At 46.4% G+C, this 16,519-nt stretch overlaps 1 protein-coding gene across 5 annotated transcripts in view; it reads left to right on the forward strand.

The window, feature by feature from the left end:
• THRAP3 (thyroid hormone receptor associated protein 3) overlaps nt 1-16,519 on the forward strand; it is a 271,690-nt gene that overhangs the window by 237,522 nt on the left and 17,649 nt on the right. For 2 of the 5 annotated variants that reach the window (XM_078681194.1, XM_078681192.1), the window contains exon 11: nt 13,806-13,934. In XM_078681194.1, coding sequence (XP_078537320.1) covers nt 13,806-13,934 — 129 coding nt within the window. Of the gene's footprint in view, nt 1-13,805; nt 13,958-16,519 lie in introns of all 5 variants that reach the window. The other 3 variants (XM_078681195.1, XM_078681196.1, XM_078681193.1) reach the window with 3 other exon arrangements.

Genomic DNA, 16,519 nt, shown 5'->3' on the forward strand with positions numbered 1-16,519 from the left:
AACATCTTCGAGGCAGGCTCCAATGATCCAGACACAGGAGACGAACAACCCAACATCTCCAAATCCTTGCAATCAGAAGACTGGATGATTACTCCAGGTCAAGGGACCGTGAGTACTGACGTCGACGCCCCTGCCCCGAAAAACCAAAAGGCTCCGGTAACGCCTTCGGGTCTGGGTCGGTACGGAGACAAAACTTCAGAGGCCCAGCCTCTGGGCAAGGCTCCAAAGCATACAAAGCCTACAGGCAGCCTTGGGATCGAGCCAGCCACAACATGGTGCTGAAAAACCATGGTCGGCACCGAAGCATAAACCAAAGGTACAAGACTTCAGGAGCCATGCTGTCGGCCTGAGTGAAGAGAGGTTGGGGTGAAAAACTCTCCCCTGGTTTTTGGACAGCATGTCCGGACGGCAAGGCAACCTCCGATGTGGGACTTTGGAGAGTTGTAGAAGGTCTGGGTACCACCACTGGCGCGGCCACTCCGGAGTGATCAGAATCATTCTGGAGTTGGTCTTGTAGAACTTGGTGAACACTGCCGGAATGAGGCAGCGGAGAAAAAGCAGAGTAAGCTCTGAGACCATCTTATCAACAGAGCATTCTCGCTTGAACCTGGTTGGTGAAACCTGGATAGGTAGACTGGGCATTTGGCGTTTGTTGTGTCTGCAAACAAGTCCATCTGGCACAACCCATCTTCAAAAGATATCCTGAGCGACTTCGTTGTTTAGCACCCAGTTGTGCGCTTCTGCAAACTCTCTGCTTAGGAAGTCTACCTGGACGTTTAGAACGCCCGGCACATGGACCACCCGTGTCTTGCCAGTAACCATTTCCAAATGGCTTGTCCCTCCTGGGACAGAATTCTGGACCTGGTGCCTCCCTGCTTGTTCAGATAAAACATTGTCATGGTGTTTTCTATCTGAATCAAGAGGGAGCTGGACTGAAAGAGACGGAAAGAAAGACTTGAGGGCTAGCTGGAAGGCCCTCCACTCCAGCAAGTTGATATATCCCCTCTCTGTGTCCGACCATAGCTCTTGCACTTGAAGGTGATCCGTATGAGCACCCAAACCTTGTAGGGAGGCGTCTGTAACTATGGACTGAGTCGGAGTCTCTTCATGGAAGGGAAAACCTTTCATAAGATGTGACCGCTTTGTCCACCACATGATGGAGTCCCTGGCAGACTGGGGAAGAGTAATCCGATCCTCCCAACTGCCTGACTCTTGCACCCACTGGTCTTCCAGAGCCTGCTGCAGGGGACGCATGTGCAATGGGCACGATGAAGATGCAGGAAGCCATGGACCCCAGGAGAGAGGACACTTGTCTGACCGTCGGGTGGTGTGACTGCAGGAGTTCTCGGCATTTGATCCTGATCGATGAAAATGTCTCCGCCGAAGAACACACGCTTGCCTCCACGGTGTCCAGCGACCACCCAAGGTAGTGAATGTTCTGAGTCGGATTGAAAATCGTTATTTTTTTTAATTGACTCGCAGACCCAACTTGTTCAGTAATTGGAGGCTGTAGGAGAGATGCGACTGAAGTAGGGATGGAGTGGAACTCTTCAGGAGCCCGTCGTCCAGGTACGGATACATGAATATTCTTCGCTTGCGGAGAAAAGCCGACACCACTGCCATGCACTTTGAAAAAGTCTGTGGGGCTGACTTGAGACCGAATGGTAGGACTCTGACCTGAAAATGGCGTAGAGCAATTTGAAAACTGAGAAAATGTCAAGGTATCCTGGACACTGAAATGTGGAAATAGGCATCTTGTAGATCTATGGAACACATCCAGTCTCCTTGATGTAAATGAGGGACGATCTGGTGCAGGGCAAGCATCCAAAACTTTTCTTTGCAGATATATTTGTTCAAGATGTGTAGGTCCAGAATTGTTCTGTACTCCACTGACGGACCTCTTTTTTTCGACCAGGAAATATCGAGAGTATATCCCCTGGCGCCTCTGATGAACAGGAACGTATTCTATGGCTTTTTTCTGCAGAAGCCTGTTTACTTTCTTGTGTAAAATATGATGAAACAAGCGGAGTTCTCAGCTCGGTGAAACCGTTGGTGGTGGGGTCTTGAACCGTAGCAAATATCCATTCTTGACAATATTCAACACCCATTTGTCGTTTGTTATATGTCTCCACTCCTCCAGATGACATGCGATACTTCCTCCTACCGGAGTGACCAACGTGTTAAGAGGAAGCACACTGTTTCGATGGCTGCTTTGAGGTAGAGGTCTGCTGCTTATTGTTCCCTCTTCCTCTACCTGGTCTCCGTTGATGAAAGTGAGACCGCTGCTGCTGGTGACCCTAAGACGACCACTGAGGGGTTTGACCCCTCCTTCGGAATGGGCGTATATTGTAGGAGCGAAAGCGCCTGCGAAATTCCTTCAGTTTCTCAAGCCCCACAGCTTTCACCGTGTCCAATTCTGCTTTCATCTTCGCCATTTTGTCGTCCGCATGCAGCCCGAAGAGAGAAGACCCATTGAAAAGCAGATTGGTGATCTTCCGTTGAACCTTTAATTTAAGGCCTGTCAAACGTAACCAAGCAGAACGCCTCAAACCGATACCATGGGAGTACCAGTGGGCAGCCAGATCAGCTGAATAAGCGGAAGGACTAATCACCTGATTCCCCACTAGACCTCCCTCTTGCAGTATTTTTTTAAAGTCCTGCTGATCCTCTTTTGGGAGTTTGTCCGCAAGCGACTCAGAGAATCCCACAAGGATCTATCATACCTCCCCAGCAGAGCGGAGGCACTGGCGACCTTCATGAAAGGTGCTGAAGTAATGCACATCCTTCTACCTATAGAGTCCATCAATTTGCTATCCTTATCCGGAGGTGCTGAGGAGGAAGACCTAGATGAGCGCGTATTCCTAGCCGCCACCACAATGATGAAATCCGGAAGAGGATCAGATCGAAGAAATAATGGATCTTGGTCAGGGGCCTTGTATTTCTTCGCTATTCAGGAGGGCACAGAACCCACCGTTGCTGATGTCAAAAAAGTCTGTGTAACCAGTTTGATAAGGCCAGGGACAAGAGGAAGCAAAGGCCGGACTGAAGAGCGGCTAGAAAATTACTGAGGAGGAAACAGTTGGGACCGACATAGTGATCAACTTATTCGCTCTTCTACAGAGAACCTCATTGAACGTGCTTAGATCATCAATTGGGGGCACTCTGGATGGAGGTGTAGTCGTAAATGTTGGAGAATAATCTCTAATCTAGGACCTGGTGGAAGACCAGGGGGGAGACCTTTGTCGCCTTCTCTTCGGAGAAGAATGATAACATCGAATCTTGATCGAACATGGCGGGCATGTGGAGAGCGCGATCTGCGAGGACTCTTCCTTCTAGAGGAAACCACAGTTGGTGATCTTGATCTTCGTGGTGTTCTTCTTAAAGCCTCATTATGGGATGTTGAATCCCTTGACAGACGTGAAGGAGAATAGGTACGGGAAAAATCCGACCCCGGGCTACTTAGGGCCTTAGACTTCCTATGCCATGCCTCCTCACCGGAGAGCCCTCTGGGGAGACCTGGACAATATGTAGTCCTGGAGACTATCCAGACCTTGAGAGCGATAGAGATGCAGCTCCAACCTCCTCCGAGGCAACAGCAGGCTCTTTATCTCTCGACGTCGAGGTCCTCGGCGTCTACCTGGGCTTCTTCCCCAACGTCGACCTGTGCTTCTCCCTTGACGTGGGGTGATGTATGGAAGGAGTTAGGGACCGTGCTGTCTTCAACGGCGACCTCGCCTTCCTCAAAGAGTACCTCGACCGTCTATGGTGTCTTAATGACTTCGGCGAGCGCTCTCGCCTCCTCGACGTAGACTTCAATACCCTCGGCGTTGACTGGTCTCGAGACTCCTTCGCCAATTGCAAACTTCTCGACGTTGACCTACGGGAAGGCGATGGAGAGTGCCTCGCTCTCAATGAGTGTTTAGACGTCGATCGACCCACATCTTGAACATACTTCGAGCCAGAGGCAGTACGTTTTGAGGTCGAGGCCTTTCTCAACGATGGACTCTCTACGTCGGAGACTGTGTAGGCCGCTTCGACGGCGGTAACGATGTCGACGGCGAACAGTCAGGAATCTGCTGTTTCCTCGATGTTGTTGAGGCAGAATGATGCTGGCGATGTTTCTGACGAGAGGGCGGCTCTTGACACGCAAGGCCACTTTCCAGCCGGGCTGTTCCTCTCTCAAGCACAGCTTGAAGGTGAACCCTCTCTCCGTCGCGAAGAGTCCTCGCAGAAAACTTCGGACAATGATAACAAGAGTCCATCTTGGGACTGGAAGGAAGACAGGTAAAACACACAGTGTGGATCTGAGATGGCCATCTTTCCACAGGCTGGACATTTGCGGAAAAGAGCCGCCATTCTGACAGGAAAAAATGGAGATCTTCTGTCAGAAAATGATGCTAAACCTCTACCAGCACAGGAAAAAACGCAAAAAAACAAGAAGAAAAACAGTTCCTGACAAAGTCAGAAAATTGTCGAGCTCAAGCTCCAGGATCCTCAAAGAAGGAGCCGGAAAAAATAATTGACCTAATTATCACCTTTGGGGCAGAGTGCTCCCTGGAATTCTTAAAGGCAAAGTGTTTAGAATCATGAAAGCCTTAAAGGCAAGGTGCCAGTTCTCTTTTCTGTACTAGGACAGTTATTCTTATGCAGCCTATGGGCCAAATTGCCTGCAATTACCTGTTCTTCCTTGTTCTGGAAAATAAAGGATTCTTGTATGAGACCGTTAGTGTATGGTCTCCATTACAAGAAGTTTTGAGAGGCTTATTTTCATACAAGTAAACTGATGTAATCTTGGCTATTTGCCCTGTTTTCGGATTGTTGTTGGAGCTGCATATTTACATATATGTATGTATGCATACGTAGGTGTATGGGTTTGGAAGTATTATATACTTTATGGTCTGGGCATAAACCTGTATATGTATGTACATATATGTTTGTATAGATACACACCTGTGTGTATCTTTTTTAAAAAACCGGACACCGACACACAGGAGCACGCTTAGCCATCCAGTTCAGGGTTTATTTCTTAAAATAGCATGACGCTTATACACACACACACACACACACACGGGCAGAGATAATTCACTGCTTATCACTTTAATGAGTAATTTATCCATTCAGACCCTCAAGAGGAGGATTTTTTTACTAGAGACATTCGCTCAGCCTCAAAAGACAACACACACTCTCCCTATGCTCAGAGGGATGATAAAGCATGCCCCAGAGGTTTTTAAAGACAATGGCAGGGCTAGCGTTCTTAATCCTAGAATTGAGAAAAAAATACAAGCCAACTCCAAGCAATCCAGCTTATATTAAAGGTCAACTCCCTCTGGATTCATTTGCTGTAGCAAATGCCCGCAAACTGGCAAATTCACTAACCACAGGTGACGCCCCTCCGCCAGACAAAGAATCTAAGTTACTGGACGCATCAGGGAAAAGAGTTGCGTCTCAGGCAGCAAACTTTTGGCGCATTGCCAATTCACAAGCCTTACTAGCAAGATACGACAGGTCTCACTATGATGAGCTTAAAAAGCTCATTCAACACCATCCAGACAAACATAAGACCCATATACAAGAGGGAAAGTTAATTACAAATACCTCACTGAACCTTGCCCTTGATGCAGCAGATACAGCATCCCGCACAATAAATAGAAGTGTGTTATTACATAGACATGCTTGGCTGCGCATATCTGGGTTTAAACCAGAGGTGCAGTCTACCATCCTCAATCAAACCTTAGATCAGGAACACTTGTTTGGACCCACTGTTGATACATCTTTAGAAAAGATTAAAAAGGAAACACAGTGGGGGCTCTACAAGCAACAACTGGTAGTTACCAGTTGTTGCTGTCATTACCTTCTGTAAATCTGCGTGCACCAGGCTTTATTCAGTCACCCCGTCTTGCTTAGATTCCAGTGAATTATTAATCTCCTTAATTGCCCTCATAACATTGTGTGACATCGGGTCTTAGGTCTGTGAGCCCGCCGCTTATTCATTCTTCCTTGGGGTCACCACCACTGTGACATTTTTGTCCAGATTGGTTTGTGTAGAGGTTGGCCTGAGAGGTTTATCCTGCACCATTGTGAGGGTTATGATGTTAAACTAACTCCCCACACAGAGATAAGAATCCCTCGCAGCTAGCTTTGAGCACTGCTTGCTCAAATAGAAAGTGAAATTCCTTCCCTTATGCTCAAAGTAATAGCAGCAGACAGAGGACTATTATCTCTGTCTCCCCTGCTTGCATGAGTGGGAAGGGAAACTACTCCTCCCTGCTATCCAAGCAACAGCAACAAACAGAGGACTACTGTCTCTATCTCACCTATTTGGCGGCCATTTTTTGACTAGTCTCTCTCTTGGGCGGCCATCCTGGACTAGTCATTTTCATTTTCATCATTACCTGAACATGCACTAAGAATCTTTCATTTTAGACCAATCTCAGCTACTGAGTACGTTGCTCAGTTACATATCTACACCTTCTTGTGAAATAATGTCTGCCGTTTATTGCAGTATTATACTTCTACCTGTAGTCTGAACATTTGTAATGCACAGATTGCTACCTCATATATGAAAGAATGTCTGCCTATTATTGCAGTATTATACCTCTTCCTTTATTTTGAACATTTTAATGCACAGATTGCTACCTCATACACTTTGGTTGCTAACTAATGTCACTTTTGATTTTTGATTTGTGATTTTCTGATTCAGGTACATCATACTCGATCAGTAGTATACTTATAGAACTTGTAGAACACTAGCAATGCACAGAGTGCTACCTCATATATTTTGGCTGCTAACTAATGTCACCTTTGATTTTTGATTCATGTAAATTGTTGTTTGCATATGTATACTGTCCTTATATGCTATTAGTATTATACTTTCACTTGTATTCTGCACTATTCTGTACATTTCCACAACCTGCACCCATTCCTACTCTTCTCTCCTGTTTTGCACCGACTGCTACCTCATACATCATAAACCTCTACTGTATTATGCACTATTCCTCAGTTTTACAACCTACATCCAATCTCACTCTTCTCTCCTACCTCTTCGCTACCTCATATATCTCTGACTGTTCACTAGTGTCACCTCTGCCCCCTAGGGTCACTTTTGATCCATTTAACTTGATATCGGCATCTGTATCCTGTAACCTCTTCGCTACCTCATATATCTCTGGTTGCTCACTAGTGTCACTTCTCCCCCCTAGGGTCACTTTTGATCCGTGTAACTTGATATCTGCATCTGTATCCTGTCCCAGTATTATACTGCGGCCTGAAGCATTATACCTCACTCTTGTACTTTGTAATTTAATTTACTGTATGTATTTGCTCTACTGTTTATGGATTTGCTCTACTGCACACTCCTATATTTTGGTTATGCTGGCTGATCACTAATGTCACTTCGGCACTTTGTAACCTACTGTATGTATTAGTTTCTCTGCACACTCTTACATTTGGGTTATGCTGGCTGATCACTAGTACCACTTTTGTACTGTGGAGCTTACTGTATATATTTGTTTTTCGGCACATGTGTACCACTAGAGTGCAGTCACCCATTCCCACCTAAACCACCATCCCAACATGGATCCTATCGGCAATCACACATATAAAATCAACTACCCACCGACACTCACCAAAAAAGCCGCTAAACGCTTTAAACACAACTTCCTTAGGTCGCACCCAGAAATCCCCTTTGCTGACACCTATTTCTCACCGGTCAATGGATCCCTTAACCACTTGGCTGCTAAGGGGTGTGTGCGAGGTCCATTGACTTTCCATTGAAATCAATGGAAAGTCCATGACGAGTTACCCTTGTCATTAGCGCTGAAGGGGTTAACACTGATATCATCTTCCACACCACACACAGAGCTCAATGGAGAGAAACGTTCCTCACTCTACTCACCGTCTCCTCCACCAGGAAAGCCGCTCATAGCCTAACTCTCTCCATCACACCATCCCCACTCTTTCCAGGTAAAGCCACCATAACTATATACAATAATGGGATTTTCCTTTCTCAATCCACAGACAGGAACCTGGAACTACTAGACAACTTCTTCCCCACTTTCAAAGAGCACCTCCTCAATTCACGGACCAACACTCGTATTTCCTCCAGTCCCACCAGCCATGTCCTCACAGCTCCCACCACCCACAACACTTCTAACCTACTTCGCCAGTTATCTACTACATACTCCCCAATCAGGGACACATCTATCACCCCTGACCTCCCATCTCCCACCCATAACAACTCTATCCCAGTACAGCACCAGGCAGTGGTCACACACGCCTCAAACACAGACCGCTCCCCATCATACACCACTCACACCCCCACCCCCTCTACAAACCCTCGGACATCCTCACACACCATCAACTCTCCTCCCACACCTACAGCTGGCATTAACACTCCGCTCACCCCTGACAGCACAGCTCCCACCCACAACACACCTAGCCTATTCCAACACCACAACAACACGCATATCGACAAATCCCCCCTTTTATCCCCCCCTTCTCAGTCCACACCACCCTCTAACAAACCATGCAGAACACACCTCTTCTCTTAATCTATCCCCCCCTCCCCACAACAGGATCATCTCCAATCCCATTTCCCCTCCTACTCTCAGCCCCCACTACCCTTCTTGCACCCCCACCACTATCAGTCTTCCAGCCTACACCTTGACCCCCCCCGCCTACCATTAATACCCTCCCTCATACCACCAACCCCCTCCCTACCCCATCCACACCCCTCCCGCCCAAAACCTCTCCCCTCCATAACACCCTCCTGTACACTAACACAACGCAGCCCTGCTCGAACACCAACACCAGCCCACTCTCCCACCTGCCCGCGAATTCCCTGGTTAGTCACTCACCTCTAATTGCCACCCCCACCTCCTCCACTTACCCCACGATGGACAACATCATGGCCACCCTCACTCAGATCAAAGAAGACGTACACATCATCAAAGAACTACTCTCCACACACCCCATACACCCCTCATCCACCTCCCCTCCCAACTTGTCCCCTACCCCACCGGCTGTCTCCCTCAATCAAAACGCCCCACACCGAGCGTCAGACCCTGCTCATAGACGCAGCAACTGCCCCGTCCCCCTCGCCACCCCTGCAACACCTCACACTACACCTCCCCGCCTGGGGTGACCCCTCCCAACTTGTCCCCTACCCCTCCGGCTGACTCCCTCAATGAACACGCCCCACACAGGGCGTCAATCCCTGTTCATAGACGCAGCAACTGCCCTCGTCCTCATAGTCGCCCCTGCAACCCTTCACACAACTACACCTCCCCGCCCAACCAGTCCCCCACCCTCCCGATTAACTCTCTCACTCAACTCCCCCACACCCTTACCTCAATCCCAGCTCGCAATCGCAACAACCGCCCGCATCGCACCCACAGCCCTACTTCTGACCTCGACACACTCACCCTCCTCCGCTCCTATGACCCAGCCCCCCAAAATGACACAACCACCCCTCACCTCACCATCCTCACGATACACTCCAATCCCCTTAGACCCCCCACACTAAACAGCAGATTCTCCATCCCCAATAACCTTAGCAAAGTCCCTCTCTCTCTAGAATCATCCACCACCCTCGACGCACCCCGTCTCAAATGCACTCTCCTCAACTGCAGATCGGCTTCGAAACATTCCGCCGCCATTGCTGATCTCCACTTATCGCTGGACCTTGACCTAATCATCCTGACTGAAACCTGGCTAACTGAATCTTCGACACCTATAATGGACATTCTGGTTCCGCCCAATTACCTCATTATCAGGCTCGACAGATCAGGCAAAATAGGTGGGGGAATCGCATGCATCTACAGGAACAACCTCTCTGTTCTGAAAGTCAATTCCACCTCCCTACCATCCCCAACATCCTGGGAATACATCTGCCTCGACATTATCAGTGAGGGCAAACCAATTTGCTCTCTTCACAGCATTTACCACCCACCCAGGGACAACTTCACCTTTTCCCAACAAATCATGGATATGATCTCAACCAATGCCGGACGGCAGCTCACCCAAATATACCTTGGTGACTTCAACCTCCACTGGAACGATCGCAAGGACGCGGTGGTAAATAGTCTTAAAAGTTTCCTCGATGCCCTTAACCTCACCCAAATATGCAACAGCCCGACCCACGAGAAAGGTTCTATACTCGACCTGATCATCTCCAAAGAAGACTCTATCCAACTCGAGTCCATCCAACCCTGTGACTGGTCAGATCATCATATTGTCACATTCTTCATCAATGAAAAAGTTAAAGTTAACCCGGCTCAATTCCCCAAGCCCAAAGTCTGGAAAAGAGACATGAAAAAACTCAACCCAGGCTCTTTGCCCCCTAACAGTTGCAATCTCCTACGCCCGCCGACCGGCGCTACGGACGTTCAAACCTTGACTGACCAATATCTCAGCGCTATGACCTCAATAATCAATGAGGCTGCACCTATGCAGCTAAAAAGAGTCTCTACTAAAATCTCCAATCCATGGTACAACGGGAGTCTCAATGAGGATAGACGAGACATGCGAATGGCGGAGTGTACCTGGAGATCAGCGCCCTCTGCAATGCACCTAAAAGATCTGAAGAAAAAGAGAAACGTCTACTTCAGGAAAATAAAAAGCTCAAAATCAGACTTCTTCAGCCTCCAGCTTGACCAAGCAAAAAACCGTCCGAGAAAACTGTTTGAGCTAATCAAATCACAATCCAAGGGTCAACCCCAACCAGTCAACACTGTGCGTGAGGCACCTTCCTGTGAAGACTTCGCTGCTTTCTTTATCCAAAAAACTGACAACATAAAGAGCGATCTCCTCATCGACGCAAGCCTCTACTCCAAACCTCAGTGCCTAGCACCCACTGAACCAAAAAAACAAGGCTACATGGTCAACCTTTGGCACATACTCGGAAAAAGAAATTGGCAAACTGCTCAGCACCCTGAAACCATCCAATCACCTCACGGACCCCCTTCCTGCTACCGCAGTAAAAGACTTTACCCCGGTGCTTCTCCCGCTCTGGACCAAAATTATCAACAGCTCTCTCCAACAAGGAAGCATACCTGACTCCCTCAAAGTTGGTCAAGTCACACCTCTACTAAAGAAACCTACAGCCGACCCCTCTGACCTCAACAATTACCGTCCCATTACCAATATCCCCACTCTCGCCAAACTGCTGGAAAAATGCGCACAACTACAACTGACTAAACACATTGAACAATTTGATCTCCTTAACCCTCACCAGTCAGGCTTCCGAGCAGGGCACAGTACAGAAACTGCTATGACTCACATAATTGACGACGCACTTCAAATGCTAGACCAAAACGACACCTGCCTCCTCATCCTTCTTGATCTCTCTTCAGCATTCGACACTGTTAAACATGAGAATCTACTAGAACTACTAAGCACAAGAATGGGTTTATCTGGAACTGTTCTCAAGTGGTTCATTTCCTTTCTTCACAACAGGTCGCAGAAATTCAAGAGCAACAACCTGATGTCCTCGCCAATACCTGTAACGCTAGGCGTCCCCCAAGGATCCTCGCTATCCCCAACTCTGTTCAACCTAGTCATGGAACCTCTCACTACCCTGCTACAAGCATCCAATGTACACTTTCACATGTACGCTGATGACACCCAACTTTATCTCAAACTACAGTCCCCCAAAGACATTTTGCGCTTGAACTCAACGATCAGAAGCACCCAATCCTGGCTTGCCGATAATCATCTCAAACTCAATGCCCTAAAAACAGAGTTCCTTCTGATCTCACCTCCAGCGAAGATCTCCACCACCCAAATCTGGCTTAAACACCCAACCGCACTCAATGTCCAACCCACCATCGTGGACTCAGCAAAATCTTTAGGCATAACACTTGACACCAATCTCAACATGCAGCAACATATCAGCAAGGCAACAAAGGGAGCAAACTTCCAGATCAATACTCTGAGGAAACTCAAACCGTTCCTCCCAACCAAAGACTTCCAAACCGCAGTACAAGCACTAGTCATCCCCCGAATTGAATACGGCAGCATCGCCCTCTGCGGACTCCCCCTAACTTCAACCGCACCCCTAAGAGCTTCTCTAAACGCTGCAGCAAGACTCATCACTGGATCAAAAAAACATTCCCATATCAACCCTGACTTGAAATCCCTGAATTGGCTGCCTTTGGAAGCCAGAATTCATCTGAAAATCGCCTGCATGACACACAAGGCGGTACACCTAAAATCACCCGGCTACCTCGCTCAGAAACTGACAATCTCTGGCGGAGCTAGAAACACTAGAGGCACAAACAATCTTCTGCTGAAACCTCGAAGATTCTGGAAGGAAAAAACATATAAGCGCTCCTTCTCAGGAATGGCGCCTAGGATCTGGAACTCCCTCCCGAAACCAGGCTTATCTCTTCCACTACACTCTTTAAAAATGAAGTAAAAGCTATCCTCATGGCTAAATACACGTGAACTATTATGGGCCACCGGGCACAGACGCCCCAGCGGCTCTTCCAGGGCCGTGCCTCGCCTCATCCGTGTGCGCCTCTACCCTATTGCGTAGCTCTGCGTATCGCCTCCGGCAGCAGGGGAGGGCCTCTCCTATGGCCCTGAGAGCACTCACCGACCGGTCTGTCATAGTGCTGTGTCCTGCCTGCTCCAAGCACTGGTCCCTCTCTGGTGCCATTTAGCGGGCCTATGCGGCGGTCAGCACATGAGGACCGATTCTTGTGACAACTCTGCTGACTAAGATAGCTTTGCTGACTGCCTCATCGTGCAGGCAGCCATAGGGACAGCGGCGGTAAGTGCGGGGACTGCCCGGCCATGGCATCACTGGTAAAAAAGCCTGTGCAACCTCAGTTGGACATCCTAGTCATTAAAACTGGCTTGACATTGAAGCACTGTAATTTCGACCAGTCTAATAAGTCTTTAACTTCGAAACACAGGATGGCGTCACCCTCAAGTCTGTTAAAACATTCCGGATGCATGACAGTCTATTTTACTGTCTTACAACTGGAGTCGTAACATTCACCAACGGTTTTTGCCACAGTTGCAACACCTTCCTACATCACACAGATCATCGTCGATATTTTCAATATCATCCCTCCTTTGCTTCATTCCCCCAAGAAAAGACTAAGACGCTTGCAAACTGCATAGTCCTCTCTGCAACCGGAGATGCCTCCTTGTGTTGTCATCCCTGCAGACAATTCTCACACTGCACTCCGGCCTGTTAATCTTCCTTCACAAGAAATATTTTTCTGACAGACCCCAATATTGCTCGATCAGCAGTTGCCCATCACTGCAAAGATTCCCCAGAACGAGCATGTTTCTCCTCAAGCCCTCTAATCTCTTTTGAGACATTTGGTTTCTCAATACGCTTGCAGAAAATGCCATTGCAACCCGCTCCAAAGGATTACAATCTCCTCACTTGCCCCTATTTGTAGCAACAGCAGAAGTGCCAGAACTCACCTATCAACTCTGAGGGTCTAGAAATAAAACTAGTCAGTCACAAGGAGCCAAAACCTCTTTGTGACTGCCCTTCAGTTACTGTGCACTTATCTTTGGTACCCCTATTCCGGAGCCAGGACGCATATTACTACCTACATTGTAATGCTGTATTTAAACTACACTTCGTAGCTACAGCGGAGGTAAGGTTCTCCTCATGACTGTTATTTAAATAAAAATCAGTATTTTTGAACTAGAGCTAAAAAAGTATTCCAGATTAAGCTTTCATGTAAGGTTTGGTTAGAACTTTAACTGTTAATGTTTTGTCAGACTTCAGCAATCAGTTAAAATTATTTGTAACTCTTGTATTACCTTTTTTCTTCACACAGCAGTACAGAGCACGTGGTAGAGGTTGGGGTCGAGGCACTTTCACCGGAGGCAGTAATGATTTTAAGAATCGGAGCAAAGATGAAGAGTGGGATCTGGAGTTCCCCCCCAAAAGTAAAAAATATTATGTGGTATGTCTCAAGAATCATTAAGAGCTTGCTGTTTTTTTTCATTCTTTATCTCTCTGCCCCTATCCCATCTCCATTTCCTAATGTGCATTTTCAATCTTACTGTCATCAGGTGAAGTTTTTCTAATTAGTCCAGTAAGTGTAGTAGTACTAATTAAGACTCTTGGAAGGTGTCTGCACATTAGTATTATAATTTTGTCAGTCAATTCACAGGTTGTAAATGTCATTCACAATAACTTGGAAAACGGCTTTTAAAACAATAATCAAACTGAACTAAACATCTACAGACCTATGGATTTCATGTGCCGTCTCTAGTCCACCTGGTGATAGTAGGACTGTATTGGAAAAAACCCGACACTGCTAGTGCTGGCAAAATTATAGCTCTTTTTCCCCAGACCCTCCCTTGTTCGTTTTGATACTCGCACACCCTCCTTCCCATTGTGTTGCCGCTCGAGTCGTGGCACTTTTTCTTGTTTTATTTGTATCCATGCTGCACAGCTGTACAAAATGGATAAAAGAAACATTGTGGTTTTTATTGATATGTTGCATATTCACCTTTTTGGTAATTGATAGCCTTTGATAACATCAAAGCAACAACACATCTTTCTAAAAATTTGCTACATGGAGCTTCACTTTTTTTTAAAGGCACAAAGGCTCTTTGCGCTTTTTTTAATGGACGGACACATGCGTAGACGCTGTTGCTGATCAAACTTGGCTGCACCAGTGAGCAGTTTCTTGTGTGATATTGAAGTTACCACATTTTACTTCAGAGTAATAACTTCTCGTCAGATTAAACACTTATTTAATGCACATTGCATTTGTGAAAACATGTACCTACTGTTCTCAACCAAAAAACGGAACCTTGTCCTGGCGGACAGAAAAATGGCAACTGTGAACTCTCAAGATACTTGGGAGTAAGCAGTATTTGACTTTACTAACTATACATCCTGCATTCATATTGGTGTTCACATAAAGCGAAACTTGTAAACTGATGCTCTTGTAGAAAAACAAATGCAGTTGCCATGTAGTAGAAATTAAATCTAGCAGTAAACATTGAAAGGTGCCTTGTCCTCTAGCAATGCAAAGCCTGTTACATAGACGAGTGAGTGAGAGCCAGGTTAAAGTCTGGTGAGGCTAATACTAAAGAAATTAACCTGCCTATATATAGAATATATATGTAGTGCCCAAATAGGGTCACCCAATAATAGACAACACGGGGCTAACAATTGGACATACTCACAATAATTCCAAGAATACAATTATTCCAAAATTTCTATTTTTTATTTATTTGGATCATTATGGTTCATTTAATTTATCAAGGTTCGCAGAGTGCTGAACATGAATAGATGAATTATACTTAATGAACATATACACATAGGTCCCACACAAAGCATTAAAAAAACAACTCATTAAAAATTCCAAAGTTACATACTCATTCGTCACTCTCAATCAATAGCATTCTAACACTCATACATATTGCTAAAATGTAACAATCAAAATTGCTATACAGCCAAATGATGTAAGTATCGTAGGTTTTCTTGTGTATCCTCCCAATAATGGATAGAGGCTGGATCCAAATACACTAGGTCATTTAGGGCCAACGTGCGTTTCAGTGTCTAGCCCAGGGGAGGGCTACACCTTCATCAGGGTGGTAAATATATAGTGTGTGGGACACACAGGAAAAAACCTTTAACAATCGTCCACTCAAAAGTTAGAGAAACATACACTATTGAGACCAGCTAAACAGGAAAATATCCAAGGGTACATATAAAGGACAGGCTCCAGACGTCTCATTAGATATGAAAATCGGAAAGGAGCAAGTGATTAGGAAAGTCATAGGTCAATACGTGGGGTATAGGATTAATTGGACTAAATCCACCTTATACCCAGTGGCATGCCCAGTCCTACCTGAGCTGCCCAAGACTATCCCTGGAAGGGCTTACATACCTTGAGCTAAATAAACCTATTAACACTGCTGCTAATTTGGTGCACAATGTCTTGCGTATCCTTGTCAACTTTCAAGACTGTCAAGCAGTGGAGGAAACTCCCTCTAACAATTATGGGCCGTGCGGCTCTGTACAAAATGATCACCCTTCCACAGCTGCTATGTATTTTGCAAAACTGGTACCGCAAAATACCAGTGGCTGTATTTACAATCCTTAATAGTGAACTTCGCTTACTTTTGTAGGATGGGTTTCAGCCACGTATAGCGCTACAAACACTACAGCGAAACCCGTACAATGGTGGTTTGGCCCTACCGGATATCATGGCTTACTATTGGGCGGTACACCTCATAATTAATGAATGGACTCGCGCACCACGAGATCACCCCAATTATATGTTAGAGCGCCTGCTATTCAGAGACTGCACACATTAACACTATCTCTATGGTGGTAAAGGCTGTAGCCGGTTCCCCAACGAACAGTAGAGGCGTGGAAACAGGCTCAGAAGCAAATGAAATGGGATAAGAAACCCACAAAGGAAACTCCTCTATGGGAGAGAACTCGATTTGAAGGAAATTGGAAAACTGAGAGGTTTTAGGCAATGGGATTTAATAGGAATCTCCAAGGTGGGAGACGTTCTGGAAA

The sequence above is a fragment of the Lissotriton helveticus genome, chromosome 3_1, assembly GCF_964261635.1.
Source record: "Lissotriton helveticus chromosome 3_1, aLisHel1.1, whole genome shotgun sequence".
Classification (NCBI taxonomy): domain Eukaryota; kingdom Metazoa; phylum Chordata; class Amphibia; order Caudata; family Salamandridae; genus Lissotriton; species Lissotriton helveticus.